This window comes from Aedes albopictus, chromosome 2 (assembly GCF_035046485.1).
Source record: "Aedes albopictus strain Foshan chromosome 2, AalbF5, whole genome shotgun sequence".
NCBI lineage: Eukaryota > Metazoa > Arthropoda > Insecta > Diptera > Culicidae > Aedes > Aedes albopictus.
In genome coordinates, this window is record NC_085137.1 from 328,751,837 (window position 1) to 328,770,102 (window position 18,266).

At 38.7% G+C, this 18,266-nt stretch overlaps 1 protein-coding gene across 2 annotated transcripts; it reads right to left on the reverse strand.

Moving 5' to 3' along the window:
* Nucleotides 1-605: 605 nt before the first annotated feature.
* Nucleotides 606-10,251, reverse strand: LOC109398091 (transcription factor grauzone). Of its 2 annotated transcripts, XM_019670451.3 has the most exons (6): nt 9,977-10,251; nt 9,759-9,906; nt 7,326-8,106; nt 1,263-1,442; nt 879-1,077; nt 606-817 (listed from the first exon to the last, which is right to left on the reverse strand). In XM_019670451.3, the coding sequence occupies exons 1-6, from the start codon at nt 10,115-10,117 to the stop codon at nt 626-628; spliced, it is 1,641 nt and encodes a 546-aa protein (XP_019525996.3). In that variant the 5' UTR covers nt 10,118-10,251; the 3' UTR covers nt 606-625. The 2 variants fall into 2 exon arrangements, with proteins under 2 accessions (XP_019525996.3, XP_019525997.3); XM_019670452.3 differs by lacking the exons at nt 606-817; nt 879-1,077; nt 1,263-1,442 and adding exons at nt 1,551-2,694; nt 2,809-2,988 and having other exon boundaries at nt 9,977-10,248.
* Between the last annotated feature and the right edge of the window lie 8,015 nt (nt 10,252-18,266).

Below are 18,266 nucleotides of genomic sequence, written 5' to 3' on the forward strand. Positions count from 1 at the left end.
ATCGGAAACGAAGAACATTCTTCGCAGTGAAAAACTCACATTTTATCTCATTTTGAAAAGCTTCAACGTAGCCGTGACAAATTATCTTTTGATAGGGTATTGGTTCCCTTATTAAGCATGAGGCTCCCATTTTCATCCTATGAAAAACAAAGGATTGAAGCACTGTTTGTTTTGTTTCTTATTTTTGTATTTTTTGTTAGAAGTGAGCACGCATGAAAACAAAAAGAACGGAATCAATCGATGCCGTAATCGCTTGTTTTCGATAGGATGAAATTGGGAGCGTGAGATTATTGATGGCACACAAACCCTATTAACCACGCAACAGAAAAAAAAATCCGCGACCTCTTGTACATCCATTTGAGAGGGTCCATGATCAGTTGCGATGAAATCGGTTACCATGAATTATAAACTCTTTCGAATCCATAATTTATAACGAATGCATAAAAAAGCGCTTCTATAAGACTTCCAGTAATTGAATTTTTACTGCGATTTTCTTTGGTAATCCTATATTGAATTCCTATCCTATATTGTTTTATACTAATTTAGAGGTTGAATGCTGTGATATAGTTATGTAACTGCAAATTACCTTTTCACTGCAAAATAAATTGGTTTGTACTTTTTATATTTAAATGTCACTTCTCAAATATTCCGCACCGGTGATACCGGAAAAAGGCAACTCGCTTATTCTCTTACCCGCCTCCCATTCCTGAGGATGCATTTTCTTTTTGTGTGCGTGCATATTGGCCGAAGAGTTGAAGTTCTTCAAACAGTATGTACATTTATACAGCACCTCACCGGTGTGCGTCGTCATGTGCTCCTGTGAGCGAATGAAACCATCATTAGACATATAATTCTATGAGAAAAAATAGGTAACTTACCACAAGAGTGAACTGCCTTTTGAAAGCTTTCGGGCACAGTGTACACTGAAATAGTTTGTCCTTTCTGTGCACGAAACTGATATGGCTCTGCAGGGCCAGAATGTTTGGTGCCTGCTTTCCACATAGTTTACATTCATGAACGGTGCCTTCGCCCTCGTGGCGAAGCACATGCTTCCGGAGACTGCTGGCATTTTTCATCCTGTTAAAAATTATTATACTATTATAATCTTGATTTTCTAATGTGACTGGCAAAAGCATAAAATGGTTTAATTTGCATAAAATGCATAAAAAGGTTTAATTTTTAATAAAAAAAAAGTTAAATGTCTGTCATTATAAAACTTCAAATGTTTTAGAGTCACGTAATGTTAATATGATTTCACTAACCATTTAGAGCAAATTTTGCACTGCTGTCTGATTTCCTGATAAGATTCGCTGTGTTCCTGGCGATGTTTCTCGAATTGCGATCGCGTTTTGAAGTTTTTAGCGCACACTTCGCAGATGAACATTTCCGGCGGTTGATGCTTCGACTTTATGTGCATATTCAATTGCGATGTGGTGACAAAACTGAAAGTAATATTTGCCTATAGTTTATAATTTTCTTTCATGATTTCTTGTAAATAAAATGTGTATTTACAAATAAATTTTCGCTTTGTACCTACGTTATATCGGAGTGTACGTTATATCGAAACAAAAACAAATTTAATATTTTTATGCTAGTGGTAATGGATTTGGGTAAAAGGGTAAACGCTGTAACAAAATATTGATTCGAGTGATTTCGTAGTTTATCTGGGGATTATTGCTGAAAAAATGAAATTTTTCAATGTTGTATGTTATATTGAAGCAAAATGTACGTTATATCGAATTCGCTATATCAAGGGTACGCTATATCGAAGATAACCTGTATTATTAAATATAAAATAACACTATGTGCCAGTAACACCTCGGTTGTTGTACTCAACAGAAACGAGGTAAATTTAGGGTAACAAATTGAAAGGTTAATATTTGCTTAACGGACAAACATCGCAAAATCCAAACATAATAATGGAGACATTTTGGATCACCTAAAGAAGTGGGTGAACTATTTTCGAAGAGTATGTGTGTTTCGGATACTCAAGAAGGAAAGAGAAATGCACTATAATTTGGAAACGAAATGTATTTACAGAAAAGCAAGACACACCCCTATCCGTTTCCCCTCATCTACCCTTATCTGTTTCCGCTTGGATTAAACCAGCTTTCCTCATACTGTAACGCAAATCGATACAAGATAAATAATATTCAAGCCGATAAAACTGTTTCTTGATTAGCAATCCAAAGTCTTCACGGAATAGAGACCAATCGGTAACGTGGAGGGAGAGCTCTCACAAGATTAAGTTTTCAGGTTTTTAACTTTTCAGTGTATACTACAGCGCGGTAAATTCAACTTTGGTTGAAAAACAAAAACTTTTTTTTTTTAATTCCAGTCTATTCGCTCTTAATATTCAACCTCTGATCCGCCTCCCATTGAAGCCGGTGTTCGCGCTTTCGATGTGAAAACATATTGGACGCAGAATTGAACTGCCTATCACAGTAGGTACACTTGTGCAATGGCATCCCCGTGTGGGTGGCCATGTGATCCTTAAAGTCCTTTGGCCGCTTAAACGCCTTTCCGCAAATGCTGCACTTGTAAATCGATTCCATTTTGTGATTGTAGCTCTGATGACTTCTCAAGGCGGGCAAACTGCGAGTCACCTTGCCGCAGTCCGGACACGGATACAGCTTCTCTTCCTGCTGGTGGTGCCGTTTGCGGTGTTTCATCAACCCCTCCATATGTTTGTGCCTGTAGGTGAATAATCAGCGCATTAGGGGGTATTGCCAACGTTCAACGGGTTCATATATGTGAAATTGTTCACTGCAGAAAATCTAAAGTAATGGACAGAAAAATGACACTCACCAGGATCCGCAGTCAGCACATTGAATTTTCTCCGAGGGTAAAGTTTCGTCATGCGTTCTCTGATGAACTTGCAACGCTTGTTTGCAGTAGAACGATTTTGCACAGGTATCACAGGTGAAATGCAGCTGTTTCAGGTGCACTCGGTTAACATGCTGTTGCATTGCATATTTTGTAGCAAAACTGACGATAGCCCGGAAAAAGAAATAAATAATCATTTATCAAAAGATTGTTTAAACATCTCCTATGATTCTTTAATGAAGGATGTTTATGTAATGATTGTTATGGGTATCTTCAATTAGGCTTTTCATATAGCGAATACACTGATTAATCACTGAATGTAGGAAAGTTTTGTAATATATAAATTGTTCATTAAGTGTGGGCTTTAATTCTTTTGAACAAACATACCATTTAACCAGGTTTTAAATCTTTGATTACTCAATATAGGCAACAGTCCTGCATTTATGAACCTGCTAGACAAAAGAGGTATTATAGTGTTGGTAAACTCACACTCAAAGCACACTCATGAACCGCTCCTGCGTGAACAAACTCGCGCGCGATTCTGCATCGTTTTCTCACGCGCGAGAATTTCATGCAAAATCTCGCTCTCGCGAGTCAAGCGCCGAAACCTCGTTCACTTGTAAAACGAATTCAAACCAATTTGAACGGCATTCGATGATGTGGTACGCTAGATTTTGCTTTTGTTCTATCATACAATCTTAAAAACATTGATGTAAATATTAAGAACATCAAGAAATAAAGCAATGAGTGAAATGGTGAGTCAAATCATGCATGATTTTTTCAGTAGTGAGTTTTGCGAGTCAAGAATCGCGCGTGAAATAACTCAACCATGAGATTTGAGAATTCGAGTTTTTACCAACACAATAATTTATAAGTTGCTCTGTGCGCTGCTCAAACAGAATTAGGTCCCTGTGTATGTGCTGATGGGTTCAATATGTACCCTGAGAAACTCTCTAGTACCTAAATTTGAATCGATCATAAAATCATCAAATCTGACTATACATGTCAATGGTTGCTACTCCGTGATTGATCTGAGCTGGTACCAATTGCACTGAGATCCAAATGAATAAGGGCTGGGACACTCCACTTATTCTCAAAGTGCAATTCTAGCAGCTCATACATTTTGGATCAATAACGGCGCCGGCCACGTCCTTATAGTCAGTTGGGAAGGGAAAGGAATGTTAGAGTGTGCTGGTTGTTGCTACTAAAGACCGAGATCACCTCTGCATCCCCACAACCAGCACGGACTGGGGTATTTCTTAGACGGAAAGGATGGGAGATCTGGGAGTCACCGTTGGGTCGGTGATGCGATCCATGGATAGGGGTTATTTATAGTGTTCGTAAGGTGATAGATTGTGCGGTGAATAAGGTGAATAATGTCAAGCGGCACAGCACGCTTCGGTTGCATAACTTGTAGGCGTTATATACACTGTGCTGTGAGTGGAAGTTGGAAGGAAGGGAAACGACTTTGTTTTCCAATTCGTTTCTGGTTCTAGCGATGGCTATGAACATATGAATATACATGAGTTGTATATGTAGAGAAGAGAGAGAGAGAGAGAGAGAGAAAGTGGATAGAAAGATACAAAGTAGGATGAAAGGGATGGGCCAGGAATTGAACCCAGGACCTTCTGCATACGAATCAGAAGCGGTAGCCACAAGACCACCAAGCCCGTCAACCTCTAGTACCTAAATTTGAATACTTTTAAACTGATTTTTAAGTTCTTTTTTTATCTCCTCTCTCATCCACTCTCTCTGCTGTTTATTGACAGTTCGGAGCCGGAAGCCAACGGGCCTTTTCATTTGACGTCTAAAATCAGCTGCTTTTGGGAGTCTTTGACAGTTCTCCTATGAAACTGACAATTCAGCGTTTGAGCCTTTGTTCGGCAGTTGTAAACAGTATCATACACGGACCTGTCACCTGAAAAGGCCTATATTGAGTAAACAGCATGAACTCAGGCCTAAGAGATAATGTGCGTTCACTTTCAGTGATCCTATGGGCGCTAAATGCTCATCTTGATCCGCCCTACTTTACATCCGTAGACCAAAGCATTAGCTGCGCTTAACATGATCCCTTCGTTGATCATAAGTAGGGGAACATGTTCCAAAATGCACTGATGGGGTAAGATGGCTATATGCCAAACAACTTTGTCGAAGACCACGAAGTGATCCGACGGCTGTAAAAAAAGTTATACCCTAGGCAAAGTGAGGCAAAGTATTGAGATTTCATTATTGATATTATTCCTTTACATGTATTGGAAAAATAATAAAAAAGTTTGTCCTCACTTTACCTAGGGTATAACTTTTTTCACAGACGTTGGATCACTTTGCGGTCTTCGACAAAGTTGTTTGGCATATAGTAACCTACAATAATACCAAAGGGTTTGATTATTGAACGCTTACAGCGCCACCTAGCGGCAAAATTCGAAAACTTAAAATTTCTGCATACATTTGGCCAAGTTTTCCCATACAAACTTCAAGCGTTTTGAGCGCCCCCTTGGCTCAACCGATTTTGCTCAAATTTTGAACGTAGCTTCTGGGAGTCAAAAACAACTGACTCAGGAGGTAAGACTTGGCATTTTTCGAAATTTTTGTTTTTCATATAAGTGTGGGCCACCTTAATGGAGGCGCATGGTTGTTAATGCCAATGCTGCCTTTGTTAAGTGACATTTTACCCAATGGCAGATGGTTTTTTGTACCACTTCCGTTTTGCGAAAAAACACTCAAAAACTATGAAAAAGTATTACATACTTAAAATAAAGTACCGTATTCAGCTGTTCTATTTTCAGCAAAAGTTCAGATTACCGAATGTTCAGCACCCTATTACCGAAGTTCGTCAAAAAATTACCGAACGTTCGGTAAACTTTATTGAATCATCAGTAATGTTTACCGAACGTTCGGTAAAAATTAGCCAAACTTCGGTAAAACTGTGCTGAACTTCGGTAATCCGAACTTTTACCGAAAATAGAACAGCCGAACGAGTGACTCTAAAATAAGTAGAAGTGTAGAATCGTGAATGCTTCCGCTAAAGTATCAAGCAAATATTGTTTGGTTGGTATTATAACACTTTGAATACTTAACAAACGGTGCTATTTATTATTGAAAACGACGAAAGTTTGAAAAATGGCATCTTACCCCACCTTACCTATTTCAGGATTTCTTTGATGATGCTACACATTTCCTTGTGTGTAATACTTGTTACACCAGTAATTACACCTGAGATACATAAGATAGGGGAATTCAGGTATTTTAGACAGACCGTTACGTGTATATACTTTGGACATTAACGGCAAAAAAATGGAAGTGCCTAAAATATATACGCGTAACGGTCTGTCCAAATTACCTGAATCACCCTACATCTTCCTTGAACCCATAAAGTGCTGGAATAGTACCGTTTAATCGTCTATAAGAGCAACATTAACGGCGGCTACTATTCGAGCGACCCGCGCAGCGCTACCATTTTGACTTAACCACCCTTTTTCACACCGGTAGCAATCAAATTAGTCACCCTGATTCGTATCGGGAGGGTTGTCATATTTCCAAAGCATTTTTAGTAGCGCAACTGTTGCGCTGCTATATTTGGTCACCCACCCATAGCGCTACTATTTTGCAAGCGCGTCTAGCAGCGACCGGTAAAGTTTGCTGCAATGATGGAGGACTGCCAAACGGGGTATAGAAGCGCACCGTTAAAGGTGCTCTAAAGCGGTGGCAACTATATTGCCGCCTACAATTTTTACTTTTTCGGCTGGTTAACAACTCATATCGAACTTTTTTTTTTTAGATTGACCATATTTGGTTTTGAACGAGCCTATACTGCCCCTCTTCGCATGTCAGTCCCATGTTGTTTTTTAAAGCGCATACCTTTTGTATGATAACTCCAATTAATTTCAAAAAAAAAAATACGTATTTACGTCATGCATACCCTTCACGTGGCATATTGGGCTTTGAAAAAAAAGCGGGAAAAATAACAAATTTGTTTTGAATGACCTGGTGAGTGACAAAAATATAATTTGCATTAGAAACGACATGGGCCTGACATGCCAAGAGGAGCAGTGTAATAGCTATTTAAAAGCTGTTTTAGACTTGAAAATGGCTAAATTTGACAGCGTGAAGAAAATTATCTCAAACTTTTTATAAAACTGGTGATTTAATAAACATAATAATCAAATTATACTCAATATGGGCTGAGCTTCAAAGTTTAGGCCTTCAGGTTTCAGAAGGTCTACTCCAGAGGCACGTTTTCCTCCATTTGGGATATTCTTGCCATAAGTTTATACCGTAAACCACTTTAAAATACGTGATGTTTGTCGCACTTTAAAATTTGTGATGTTTGTCGCAGTCAAAAGATTTAATGTACACTAAACGGACAGTGGCAACTATATTGCCATAAGTGCTTTTGGGATAAGCGGGCAGGTGTCATATAGCCACCTAGCTTTTTAGAGTTTTTTTTAACAATTTCCTCGGCCTTATTAAGAGTTAAAAACTTATATTGCCATACTTACGTCTTACTGCAGGTACTACACATAAACTTGCGCTCCTCTTCCGGTACGTGAGTCTGCTGGTGCGCTGTCAGCTGATATCTCTTTGCAAACGAACGGTCGCATTTGTCGCACTTATGCTCCATCGCATCCGGCGAGTTATGCCTCAACATGTGCAGTCTCAGATTGAGACTATTGCAGTAGGATTTTTCGCAAATTGTACACCGGAATGCTTCCGGGTCCATATGCTTGGTGGCATGTTCGAAAAGCTTAATTCGTTTGTTGAACCTACGTTCACAGCAAATCACTACCGGATGTGCGATCTGATGAATTTTGCGAGCATGTTGTTTGTAATCGGAAAATCTGGGAAACGATATGTCACACTCCGTACATTGCAACTTACAGTGATCGCTTATTTTCCTATCCTCTTCTTCGGTTTGCTCAGCGGGTTTGTTGTAATTTCGAACAGTTTTCGACAATTTCTTAGTTTGTTGCTTTTTGCGAACTTTTTTCGGTGACTTCTTGGTTGTCTCAGTATTGGAGTTGTAGTCCTCAGAACTTTCCGATTCGGACTTCGACATATTCGGTTCATAATCTGAGTGTCCCATGTTTTCATTTACTTCTTCGTGTTCCAGCTCGAGCACTTCACATTGCGTGTTTTGATCCTCATCGTCGTTTTCCTCATCATCCTGTTCGTCACTTCTAATCCTAACTTCAAGATTTTCTTGTTTAAGATTAGTACATTGTGGCTGTGTATATTCTGGTAAATATGTTTCATTGGATTCTGAATGGAAAGATACTGGCTCTGCGAAATACACGAAAAAATGGGATAAGGATGAGTAAATTTTTGTTTAGCCACAAAAAATCGAACATCATTTAATGATTTCAAGAAACCTTCCTAGCTCTGTCGATTAAGATATGACGAAGTCACACCTTGTTGTTGTTGTTGGGTTTTTCCGTTTATGGCTTGAGGTACAAGTCACACCTTGAATTTTCGAGAGCACAAATATAACGGATTGCACTGACAAGTTGATCGATTGGTCACCACCAGCACTGCCCCCACTCGCAAAACAGTCCCATATGAATAAAAAAAAAACAGTAAAGATGGGACTGTTATGCGAGTAGCGGCAGAGCAGCAGCTGACCAATCGACATTTGGCTCTTCAGATTTGTGCTTTTGGAAATTCAAGATGTGGCTCTGTTCTAGATTCACCTTAAGCTATAGAAAACAACAATATTATATACGCTAAACTACCTAATTAACCCTAAAAGGGATACCTGGGGTCCATTTGGACCCCAGGCGCTTTCAGAGCTCGTCTTTGATGGAACACACTCAGCGAGGTGGTGAAACTGAGGCCATGAAGGTATCCCTTTTAGGGTTAACATGCGTGGGCTTTGTGGTTTAGTGGCTGTGGCTTATGATTCACATGCAGAAGGTCCTGAGTTTAATCCCTGACCCATCCCTTTCCTTCTACTTTATATCTCTCTATGTACTTTCGACCACCTCTCTTCACATACAATCCACGTATATTTATATGTTCGTTCATAGCCGCTAGAACCAGAAACGGGTATGGAAAAAAGCCGTTTTCCTTCTTTCCAACTTCCACAACACAGTGTCAAGCTATCAGATAACGCGTTATGTAATCAAGCGAAATGTGTCGCATCATTTTCAGAATAGTAAAAACACAGTTCGTATCACCTTACGCCTGGCTTCCACGCACCAAATGTGTGACCGCCAACCATATCCCACCAACCTTACGACATCCACATGAATTTGTGGAGACGCAGAGGTATATTCGATCTACTGTGTCTACAATCAGCGAAGTAACTACCTAAATTCATCGAGATACCTATCTTATGAAATTTAGCCATAACTGTAAAGTATACACCTAAAAATAGAAAGTTACCAAGAAGTTTATCAACATTCACACACTGAAGATGGCTGCAAGTCTCAGGCAGATATTTCATTGGTTCTTTGGGTGAGTATAGCCATATACTTGGTAAAGCTGCTCTGGCGTACTGGAGTAGTATCTACGGGCGGTCAACCAAGCTCAAGCTAAATACCCTAATTGATGCGCCCACACTCCGGAAGCACCATGAATTTCAATTGGCATTTTTTAAAATATAGTCCATGACATTTACATTAAATATACGAAAAAGAGCTGTTCTTCAGTGACTTTCTTATAGAACTGGTCTAGCCGCACAAGCTTTTCATATACCATGTTCTAAGGTTCAGCTTTTAAAATGAGCTGTAGGAGGTTGAATTTAGATATGACGAAATGACATTTGCAGCACTGAGCTGAAAAATAAATGCCTGCACCGGCTGAAAAGACTAAATCGCCCAAATCCTAACAAAATTGATGGAAAAGACACGATATGCAAAAGTAAATTCCTGCTAATCATAGATGACAATCACGCATAATGTATTATCACATTAAATAATAAACTGTTTATATACCTGCTTTGAAGGACCCCACGAATTCAACAGTTCCTGTCGAAGCTTTCAAATCGACGTGCATTTTCTGCATATTGGTGTAGAATATGTGAAATTGATGTACTTGATTCCAACATTCCTCGCAGATGTGTTTGTTATGAAGTTCTTCAGCCTAAAAAAGGTGATTCAATCAATAGGTGTTCGATGTAATTTTTATCATTATTTTTCAAAAGTGTACATACCTGAAACCATAAATGCTGCACCAGAATAGAACCCATTGTCGAACCTTTTTGTTCGTCGAATTGCACCGCCAGCAAACTGAGCTTTTCATGCAGGCAAACCACACATGCATTGACTTCTAGAAACTCCACTTCTACCTCCATTGTTAGCTTAAATTTTTGTTTTCTTAATAGAGATAATACAAATTATTTGAAATTGTTTGAAACTGGTTCATTGATCCGATATAAACAAAACAATCACAAAGTTTTGGTTGACTTTCACCAGTCAAATGACAGTTGAGTTAGGTACAGTCAACTCTTCATAACTCGATATTCTATTTTTTTTTTCAAAAATTCGGTACAAATCTAGTTTATTGTGATGGATTCCCTCATAATACTTATTTTAAAACTAAATATTGCGCAACTCGTTTGTCCAGTTTAATTCAATGTAGGGAGAGTTGACTGTACACATTGAAAAATGCCGCATCGGCAAAGCAACTGCATCACAGCATTTGAAAAGAGCCTAAGGACTGAACAAAAGTAAATAAATACTATAGATAGTAGAGTCACAGAGAACAGACATCCAGGCTAGAACAAATTTCATTCAGAAAGTTGTGTAAGGATTTGAATCTTCACTTGAGTAAGGTTGCAAACCAATACACGATGACAACACTAACGCCGCCAAACACCATATTGCCACAGTCAGTGATGAATTGAAACATTTCAAGTGGTGAATTAAATTAGTATGGGAAATTAATCGATTGCAGCGCCACGCTATTGCCACTTGTGTTGCCGATTTCAAATGGCCGTTAAATTCCTTACACAGCTTCGGAACTGGACTTGGATGTCTGTTCTCTGTGGTAGAGTAAACATAGATCCGCTAAGATGAATCCGTTGTATCCAAACGAACTGTCAAAATCTGTATCCAAACGAGCATGATGTCACGATTTGGACAACATCTATGTTTACTCTACTATCTATAATAAATACTATCCCATGTACATAAAAAGTACACTAAACTTAGAACTTGAAAGGACTGTCTGATTACTTAAGGCAGGAAAATGTGTAGCAAGATCTAAATTTGGTGTGGCAGATGTTACACCGCAACGCACCATTGCAAGGTGATCTACCCACGTTACGGGACATTTCGGTGGTGATTTGATGGTGTCTCGCAGAATAGGTTCATATGGGGAATACAATGGAGAATTTACATAAAAAAGGTAAAAGCTTCTTCGCACTGTGGAACATTTATACAAGGATACAGTGATAGGGTCAAAGTCAAATGGATTCTTTAAATTTCAATGATGAATATTGCCGAAAACCGGAACTTATTTCTGCAATCAGAAAAAAAGGTAATCAGGGGTAACATTGACCAGAATTTTCGATCTTTCTTGAATAATTCTCTTGTTAAAACGTTACATGTTTTATATTTTTAAAACAAGTACTGGCCCTATGAGTATGTGTTAAGCAGAGCGTTAACGATTAATCATAAATTTAATCATGATTAATGATTAATGATTAAGATTAATCAAAAATCACTAATCATAATCACTAAAATTTCATATTTAATCATTAATCATTAATCTTAATCACACTGATTTTGCAATTTAATCATTAATCAGTAATCATAATCATAAGGAAAAAGAATTAATCAATCATTAATCATTCATTACCAAAAATGATTCACCATATAAAATATATTATCCAACTTGAATTGGTTCAAATGCTGTTCTAAGTGTAATTCTTTTTTTCAAAAATCTCCCAGACAAAATAACATTTACTTTTGAAACTTCAAAAATATTTTCAACAGCAAAAACCTTTTAATCATTTCCAGTTTTTGTGATTGATTAATCATGATTAATCATGATTTTTAATTGATGATCCGTTTTTAATCAATAATCATAATCAATAATCACAGATAAAACCAATTTTAATCATTATTCATAATCTTTAATCATCCTAAAAATCAAATTAATCATTAATCATAATCAATAATCACCGAAATTAGAATTTTAATCATCAATGATTAATCATGATTAAAAATTTTGTTATCGCTCTGGTGTTAAGCTACTTCAAAAAATACTGTAAAACTTTAAAACATGTTTAAATAAATATTGTAAAACTTTAAAACATGCCTTCCAATGCTCGGTACGTGGAACTGCAAATCTCTCAACTTCATCGGGAGCACCCGCATACTCGCTGATATACTGAAGTACCGTGGGTGCGGAATCGTAGCGCTGCCGGAGGTGTGTTGGATAGGATCTATGGCGCGAACATTTAGAAGTAATCATCTACCATAGAAGTAATCAATACCATCTACCAGAATTGCGATAACACACATGAGCTGGGAACAGCTTTTATAGCGATGAACAGGACCGGATTAAGGGTTGTGGGGCCCGGGTACAAATGCGATAAACAGAAAAGATTTTCTTTGTTTTTGAACAGTGCTCGAGAAAAATGAAAAATAAAGTATATGTGTAGCAAGCAAAAATGGTTTTTGTGGGGGCCCCTAAAATGTGGGGGCCCAGGGCCCTGGCCTACCCCCCTTTAGATCCGGCCCTGGTGATGGACGACATGCAGAGGCGCGTGATCGGTTGGTGGCTGATCGACGAAAAAATGTGCAGGTTGAGAATCAAGGGACGATTCTTCAACTTGAGCATAATAAACGTGCACAGCCCTCACTCCGGAAGCACTGATGATGACAAAGACGCATTTTACGCGGGGCTGGAACGCGAGTACGACCAACTATAAAGTCTATGTTCTTATTTTTGTATTTTTTTTGTTAGAAGTGAGCACCCATAAAAACAAAAAGAACGGAATCAATCGGTGTCATAATCGCTTGTTTTAGAATAAGATGAATATGAGAGCGTGAGATTACTGATGGCATCAGGGATTGGCGGCATGCACCGTGCGGTGCGAAAAAAGCGTGTGCTTCACACAATCGCAAGTGCTCGTCTCCCGTTTTGCCGAGAGACAAGAGACGTATGAGTGAGAGCTTTCGTAATTGTGCGAGAGACAATCGCAGCACTAGCTCTACGGCGCAGGGAGTAATGCACGGTGCTTGGGACTGCGCTTGTCTCCAAACAGAAAAAATCAATTAATAAATTAATTGAAGAGTTTGTGTTTCGGCAAAGTTGTTAAGCTTGTCAAGGGTTGACAAGTGATGGGTCGTTTAATTCGAAATTTTTCCAATCGTGCGTAGTATCAAGCCAAGTGCCAAGCACGGAGACAAGCACCGAGAGAGTGCATACGACAGAGCGTGAGAGACAGCAGAGCTCCAGCGCGCGGCAAAGTAAGCGAGCAACACACAACCGATTGCGCGTACTCGTCTCCTTCTAGTTTGTTGTGCTGTCTCGTAGCAGAGTGTGCGGCACGCAAAGAGTTTTGAGTCGCACCCTATCCCTGGATGGCATACATAGCCTAATTGACCTAGTTTTATGTATTATTCATCCGAAAAAAAAAACGTTTTGCTACAGGAAACAGTTTTTTTTTATTCTTAATCGCTCAACCTAATTTACAGCTCTATTGTCCACTAGGGCACTACGTGAGCGATTCCAATTTGACGCTGCACTTACTCTTTGTACAGCGCCTAAATGTATTCTATTCTAATTCTGCTACATGTATCGAACTGGTGCCTTTGTGCTGCTTCCACTTTTCTACCCTGTCCACGGTAGAATTGGCTCTGACGGCAGCAAAAATGCACTCACTCCAATGGGAAATCCCATTTGTATCTGTCATCGTGTGCGTGAAGAAGTATAAACAAACGTGTTTTGTCTCGTTTTTTCTCACGTTTGCCATACGACTCCCGCCAGGCGGCAGCACTGCGGCGCTGTCAAGGCCTATTATGAGCACGATGATGCTGTGGGCTGCTGTTTCTTTTCCAGTCCAAATGAGGGTCGTCCATTATGAGTTGCGGTTCGGCGATATCCAAATTCCGGGTCCGTTAGAGCTATATGGCTATATGCTCCGAAGGTGGTCAGGTGTCAGCTGCTCTCAGGGGAAGAGCAACTGACGAAAAATTGCAAGTGCTGCACTGCAAATTTTGTTTGCTGGTATTCACCAATTTTTGCTGATTTTTTTTTTTTGTGCTGATTGCTTTCAGCAGTACGAGTTTACTGAATATCAGCAATTATTTTTCAACTTGCTGAACCATCCAGCAATTTTGACAGTTGATCAGCAACGTTGTGCTGATATTCAGCAATTTATTTTGCTGATTTTTTTTTTGTGCTGGAAGCATTTCAAAAAATTTGGTGTGTGGGGCTGGGATCGAACCCATGGCCATCCGCTTATGAAGCGAACGTGTGGAACCAGGGAACAGTTATAGGTGTAAAACATGTACAAAACTCACAAAAGTCTTGTGGTGTCCAATTTAGCTTTTTCGATTCCTAATCAGATTAATATGCCTTCTCCCAAAATTTGTGCTCATTTGGTAAAAAATAGAGACTGTAAAAGCCCTTCAAAGGATTGAATGGGAATTATTATGAGAAAACGATGTTTTTCATTCAATCTATCGTAGTATTTCCCCATTTTCCTTGGTGACCTAAGAGTACCAAGAATCAACTAACCCTCTAGGGCACTTGGGGAAATGCTACGGTCGATTGAATAAAAAACATCGTTTTCCCATAGTAATTCCCATACAAACTTTGAAGGGCTTGTGCAGTCTCTATTTTCTACCAAATGAACTCAAATTTTTGGTGAAGGCATATAATTTGGTTACGAATCGAATAAACGGTGTGGAGCAAAACGATTTTTTGAACCACGCTAGTACCCATACTGCCGCAGAGGGCTATCCATACTGCCCCAGGGGGTGTCCATTCTGCTCCGTATACTTGACGACGGCCATGACCATTTAACATTTTTCGAAACATTTTTTGAAATAGACATATCAAATTTATTCTTTTGTAGTCATGTTCAATAGCTGCTATATACACTAGAGTGGGTCATCGTTTATATGGAAAAATGAAAAATTCAATGGCAGGCTGTCTACTACCTGGAAAAACCTGGAAAACCGGGAATCCTCAGGGAATTTTATTTAACAGGGAAAAACCTGGAATACTCAGGGAATATCTTGAGTACTCAGGGAAAAACATTGGGTCGTATGAATAAAAACCTGGTAGTAAAAATTTCGCTACAAGGATTTTTCCAGAAATTCCGCCAGGGTTTCTTTCTGGAACTTCTTTAGAAATACCTCCTGGAATATCTATCAGGATTTCATATAAAATTCCTTCCGCATTTTTAAAGTTTTTTTTCGGTATTTATTTTTGATTTTTTTTTCGGAAAGGTATATATCCGGATTCCTTCTAGGATTCCTGAATTCCAACCGATTTCTCCAGGAGTTTTTCACAGGGATGCTGTTTCTTCCCGGAGTTCCTCCAGTGTTTTGCTCAAAGAAATCTTCGTAGGATTTCTACCATAATTTATCCCGAATGCTCTATAAGAATTTCTTTCGGGATAAATCGTGGAATTTCTTTCGGCCTTCCTTATGGAAATTTTATGCGATTGCTTCCGGTGTTCCTCCTAGGAATCCCCAGAAGACCTTCCCAGAATTTCTTTCAGAGTTGCTAAAGGAGTTATTTCTGTGGTTTCTACTAAAGTTCCTCCAAGGTTTTCTGAAGGAGTTTTCACGAATTTACTGCAAGAGTTCCTCAAGAGATTTCTCTAATTTTGTGAGATGTTCTTCCTGGTCTCCAACAGGAGTTTCTTAAAAGTTTTCGCGAGGTTTATTTTGATGTTTTACCTGAGATTTCTCTCGGAGTATCTACTGGAATTTCTCTCAGAAGATTCCTTCCTATGTAGGTCATGAGATGCTTCTCAGAGTTTTTCTGAATGTACCTTGGACTTTCTCCTAAGATTTTTTTCCAGAGTGCCTTCTGGGATTTCCACAGGAGTTATTGCTGATATTTCTCATTGAATTCTTCTCTTGCATTCTTTCAGAGCCAGGCTGTTCTTTGTAGTTGTACCAGATTTCTGGTAGTGATCCACCTGAGATTTTTTTACAGATATTCTCCGCATTATTCTCAAATTTCTTCCAGCAATCTTTACCAGAAATTATCCCGAGATTCTGGATACTCTTTTAGGAATTTCTCCGAAAATTATTGCAGGGATTCTTCTACGGGTTTTCCTCAGAATGTCTCCTGAGATAACTTACGAAATACCTTATAGGAAGTTCCTGGAGGAATATTCGAGGGAATTCAAACAAAATCTTGCGAAAAACTCCGCAAAGTGTTATTTAAGAAATCTCGACAGGAGAACTTCAGAAGAAACCGGATATAAAATGAGACATCTCGAAAAAAGTTCTAGCTAATAGTAATCCCGAGAAGACATATTAAGGAAATCCAAGGAGGAATTCTGAATACCTCATGGAATCCTGAAAGTAGCAACGGACGAAGTTCCGCGAGGAAAACAAGAGAAATATCTGAAAACTATCTGTAAAAATCCCGATATAAACTATTGGATAGCTATCCCGGAAAACCACTAAAAAGACACGGACACTGGCTTCAGCCGTCGGCTGTACCGATTGAACGATACTTAACACGGAGTGGCTACGGATAAGAACTAGGATAAGAAGCTATTCTCGTGAAAAATTTCATCGCTCGGAGTGGGAATCGAACCCTCATTCATCCGGACTCTAACCGCTTGGCTACGAGGCTCAACCAATGACATTCTTGAAGAAACTTTGAATAGTTTTGGATGGATCTTCAGGAGGAATCCAGCGAGAATCTCTGGAAGTATATCGAAAAACTTTTGAAAGTAATATCGGGACGTACTCAAACAGATATCTCGTGATAGAATCTTGCGGAAAGCCAGGAAGTTAGTTCCAGGAATTACGCTCAGAAATCTTGAAAGATTTTTTAAGAGCAGGGGAACTTACGTATTTTCTGCAGTTTTGTTCTCTATTTCATAGGTTTTTTAAACCTACACAGAAAAAAATATTCATGTAAAATTCAGCGAGAAATCATGCACATAAAGGGAATGCTAGAGTTAGTGCATATTTACATGAGATATAATGTAAAATTATGTTACAATCGTGTAAATTTCCGCTAATAGTCACGTAACCGGTTGGAGTCCATGATGGTTTACGCGATGGTTGGCGGAAATTTACACGATGGTAATGTAATTTTACATTATATCTCATGTAAAAGTGCACTAACTCTAGCATTCCCTTTATGTGCATGATTTCTCGCTGAATTTTAATTACATATTTTTTTCTGTGTATGTTTCAGCTGTTGAACTCAGAGTTGGTTTCAAATCCTTCCCAATCAAGCTGAATATGATCAAGTTTCAGGCAATTTGGCCGACATAAATCCCTCATGACGAAGAGAACCAATCTGCCGATGATACCCTAAGTCACCCTTTATAATATTTTTGAAAAAAATGTTTTTTTTTAATTATAAACATTTAAAATTCCATGTGGAAAAACCTGGAAAACTCAGGGAATTACATTTTGAGTTATGAGTAGACACCCTGAATGGCATCCCATCAGATCAAAACTTTTTTGATCCCATTTCAGGACCCAAATAAGTGTGCAAAATTTGGACACGATCGGTTATACCTACGTTTTGCGCATCGCGTTTGAAGTTTGTATGGGATTTTACATGAAAAAAAAACAGACTTTTTTTGCATTTCTCTCATGACAAGCTCATTTTTTTTCTAAAGTCATGTAACCGATAAAGTGAAAACATAGCCTAGGGTGTCCTGTAAAACTTTGTCGAAGACTGCGAAGTGATCTGATGCTTATGAAAAAAGTTATAGCGTTGGCATTGCTTGCCGAAACAGAATGATTTTGTTGCTATTGTTATTCCTTTACATGTTAAAACATAAACACATGCATGCGGTTCGTTGGTTATAACTATTTTCACAAGCATCGGATCACTTTGCGGTCTTGAACAAAGTTTTTCAGAACACCCTAGGCTATCATTTCACAGTATCAATTAAAGAGTTTCAGATAAAATTTTTCACCTTATGACAAAAATGCAAAAAAAAGTATGTTTTCCCATACAAAATCCCATACAAATTTCAATTGCAATGCGCAAAGTGTAGACGCAACCGATCGTGCTCAAATTTTGCACAGATACTCAGGACCCGAAACGGAACCAAAAAAGCTTACATCTTAGAAAACGGTTCCGATGACCCACGCTAGTATACACTTAAAAAGGATACATATATCAAAAAAGTTAACTTTTTCTGCATCTTGCCAGGTAAAATTGGCAAAACCATATGTTGTCCATATTGCCCCGCCTACCCCTAAACCTGTTTTGCTTTTGGGCCACCATTAAATCACCACCGATTACCGACATGACTGAAAATTCGACAG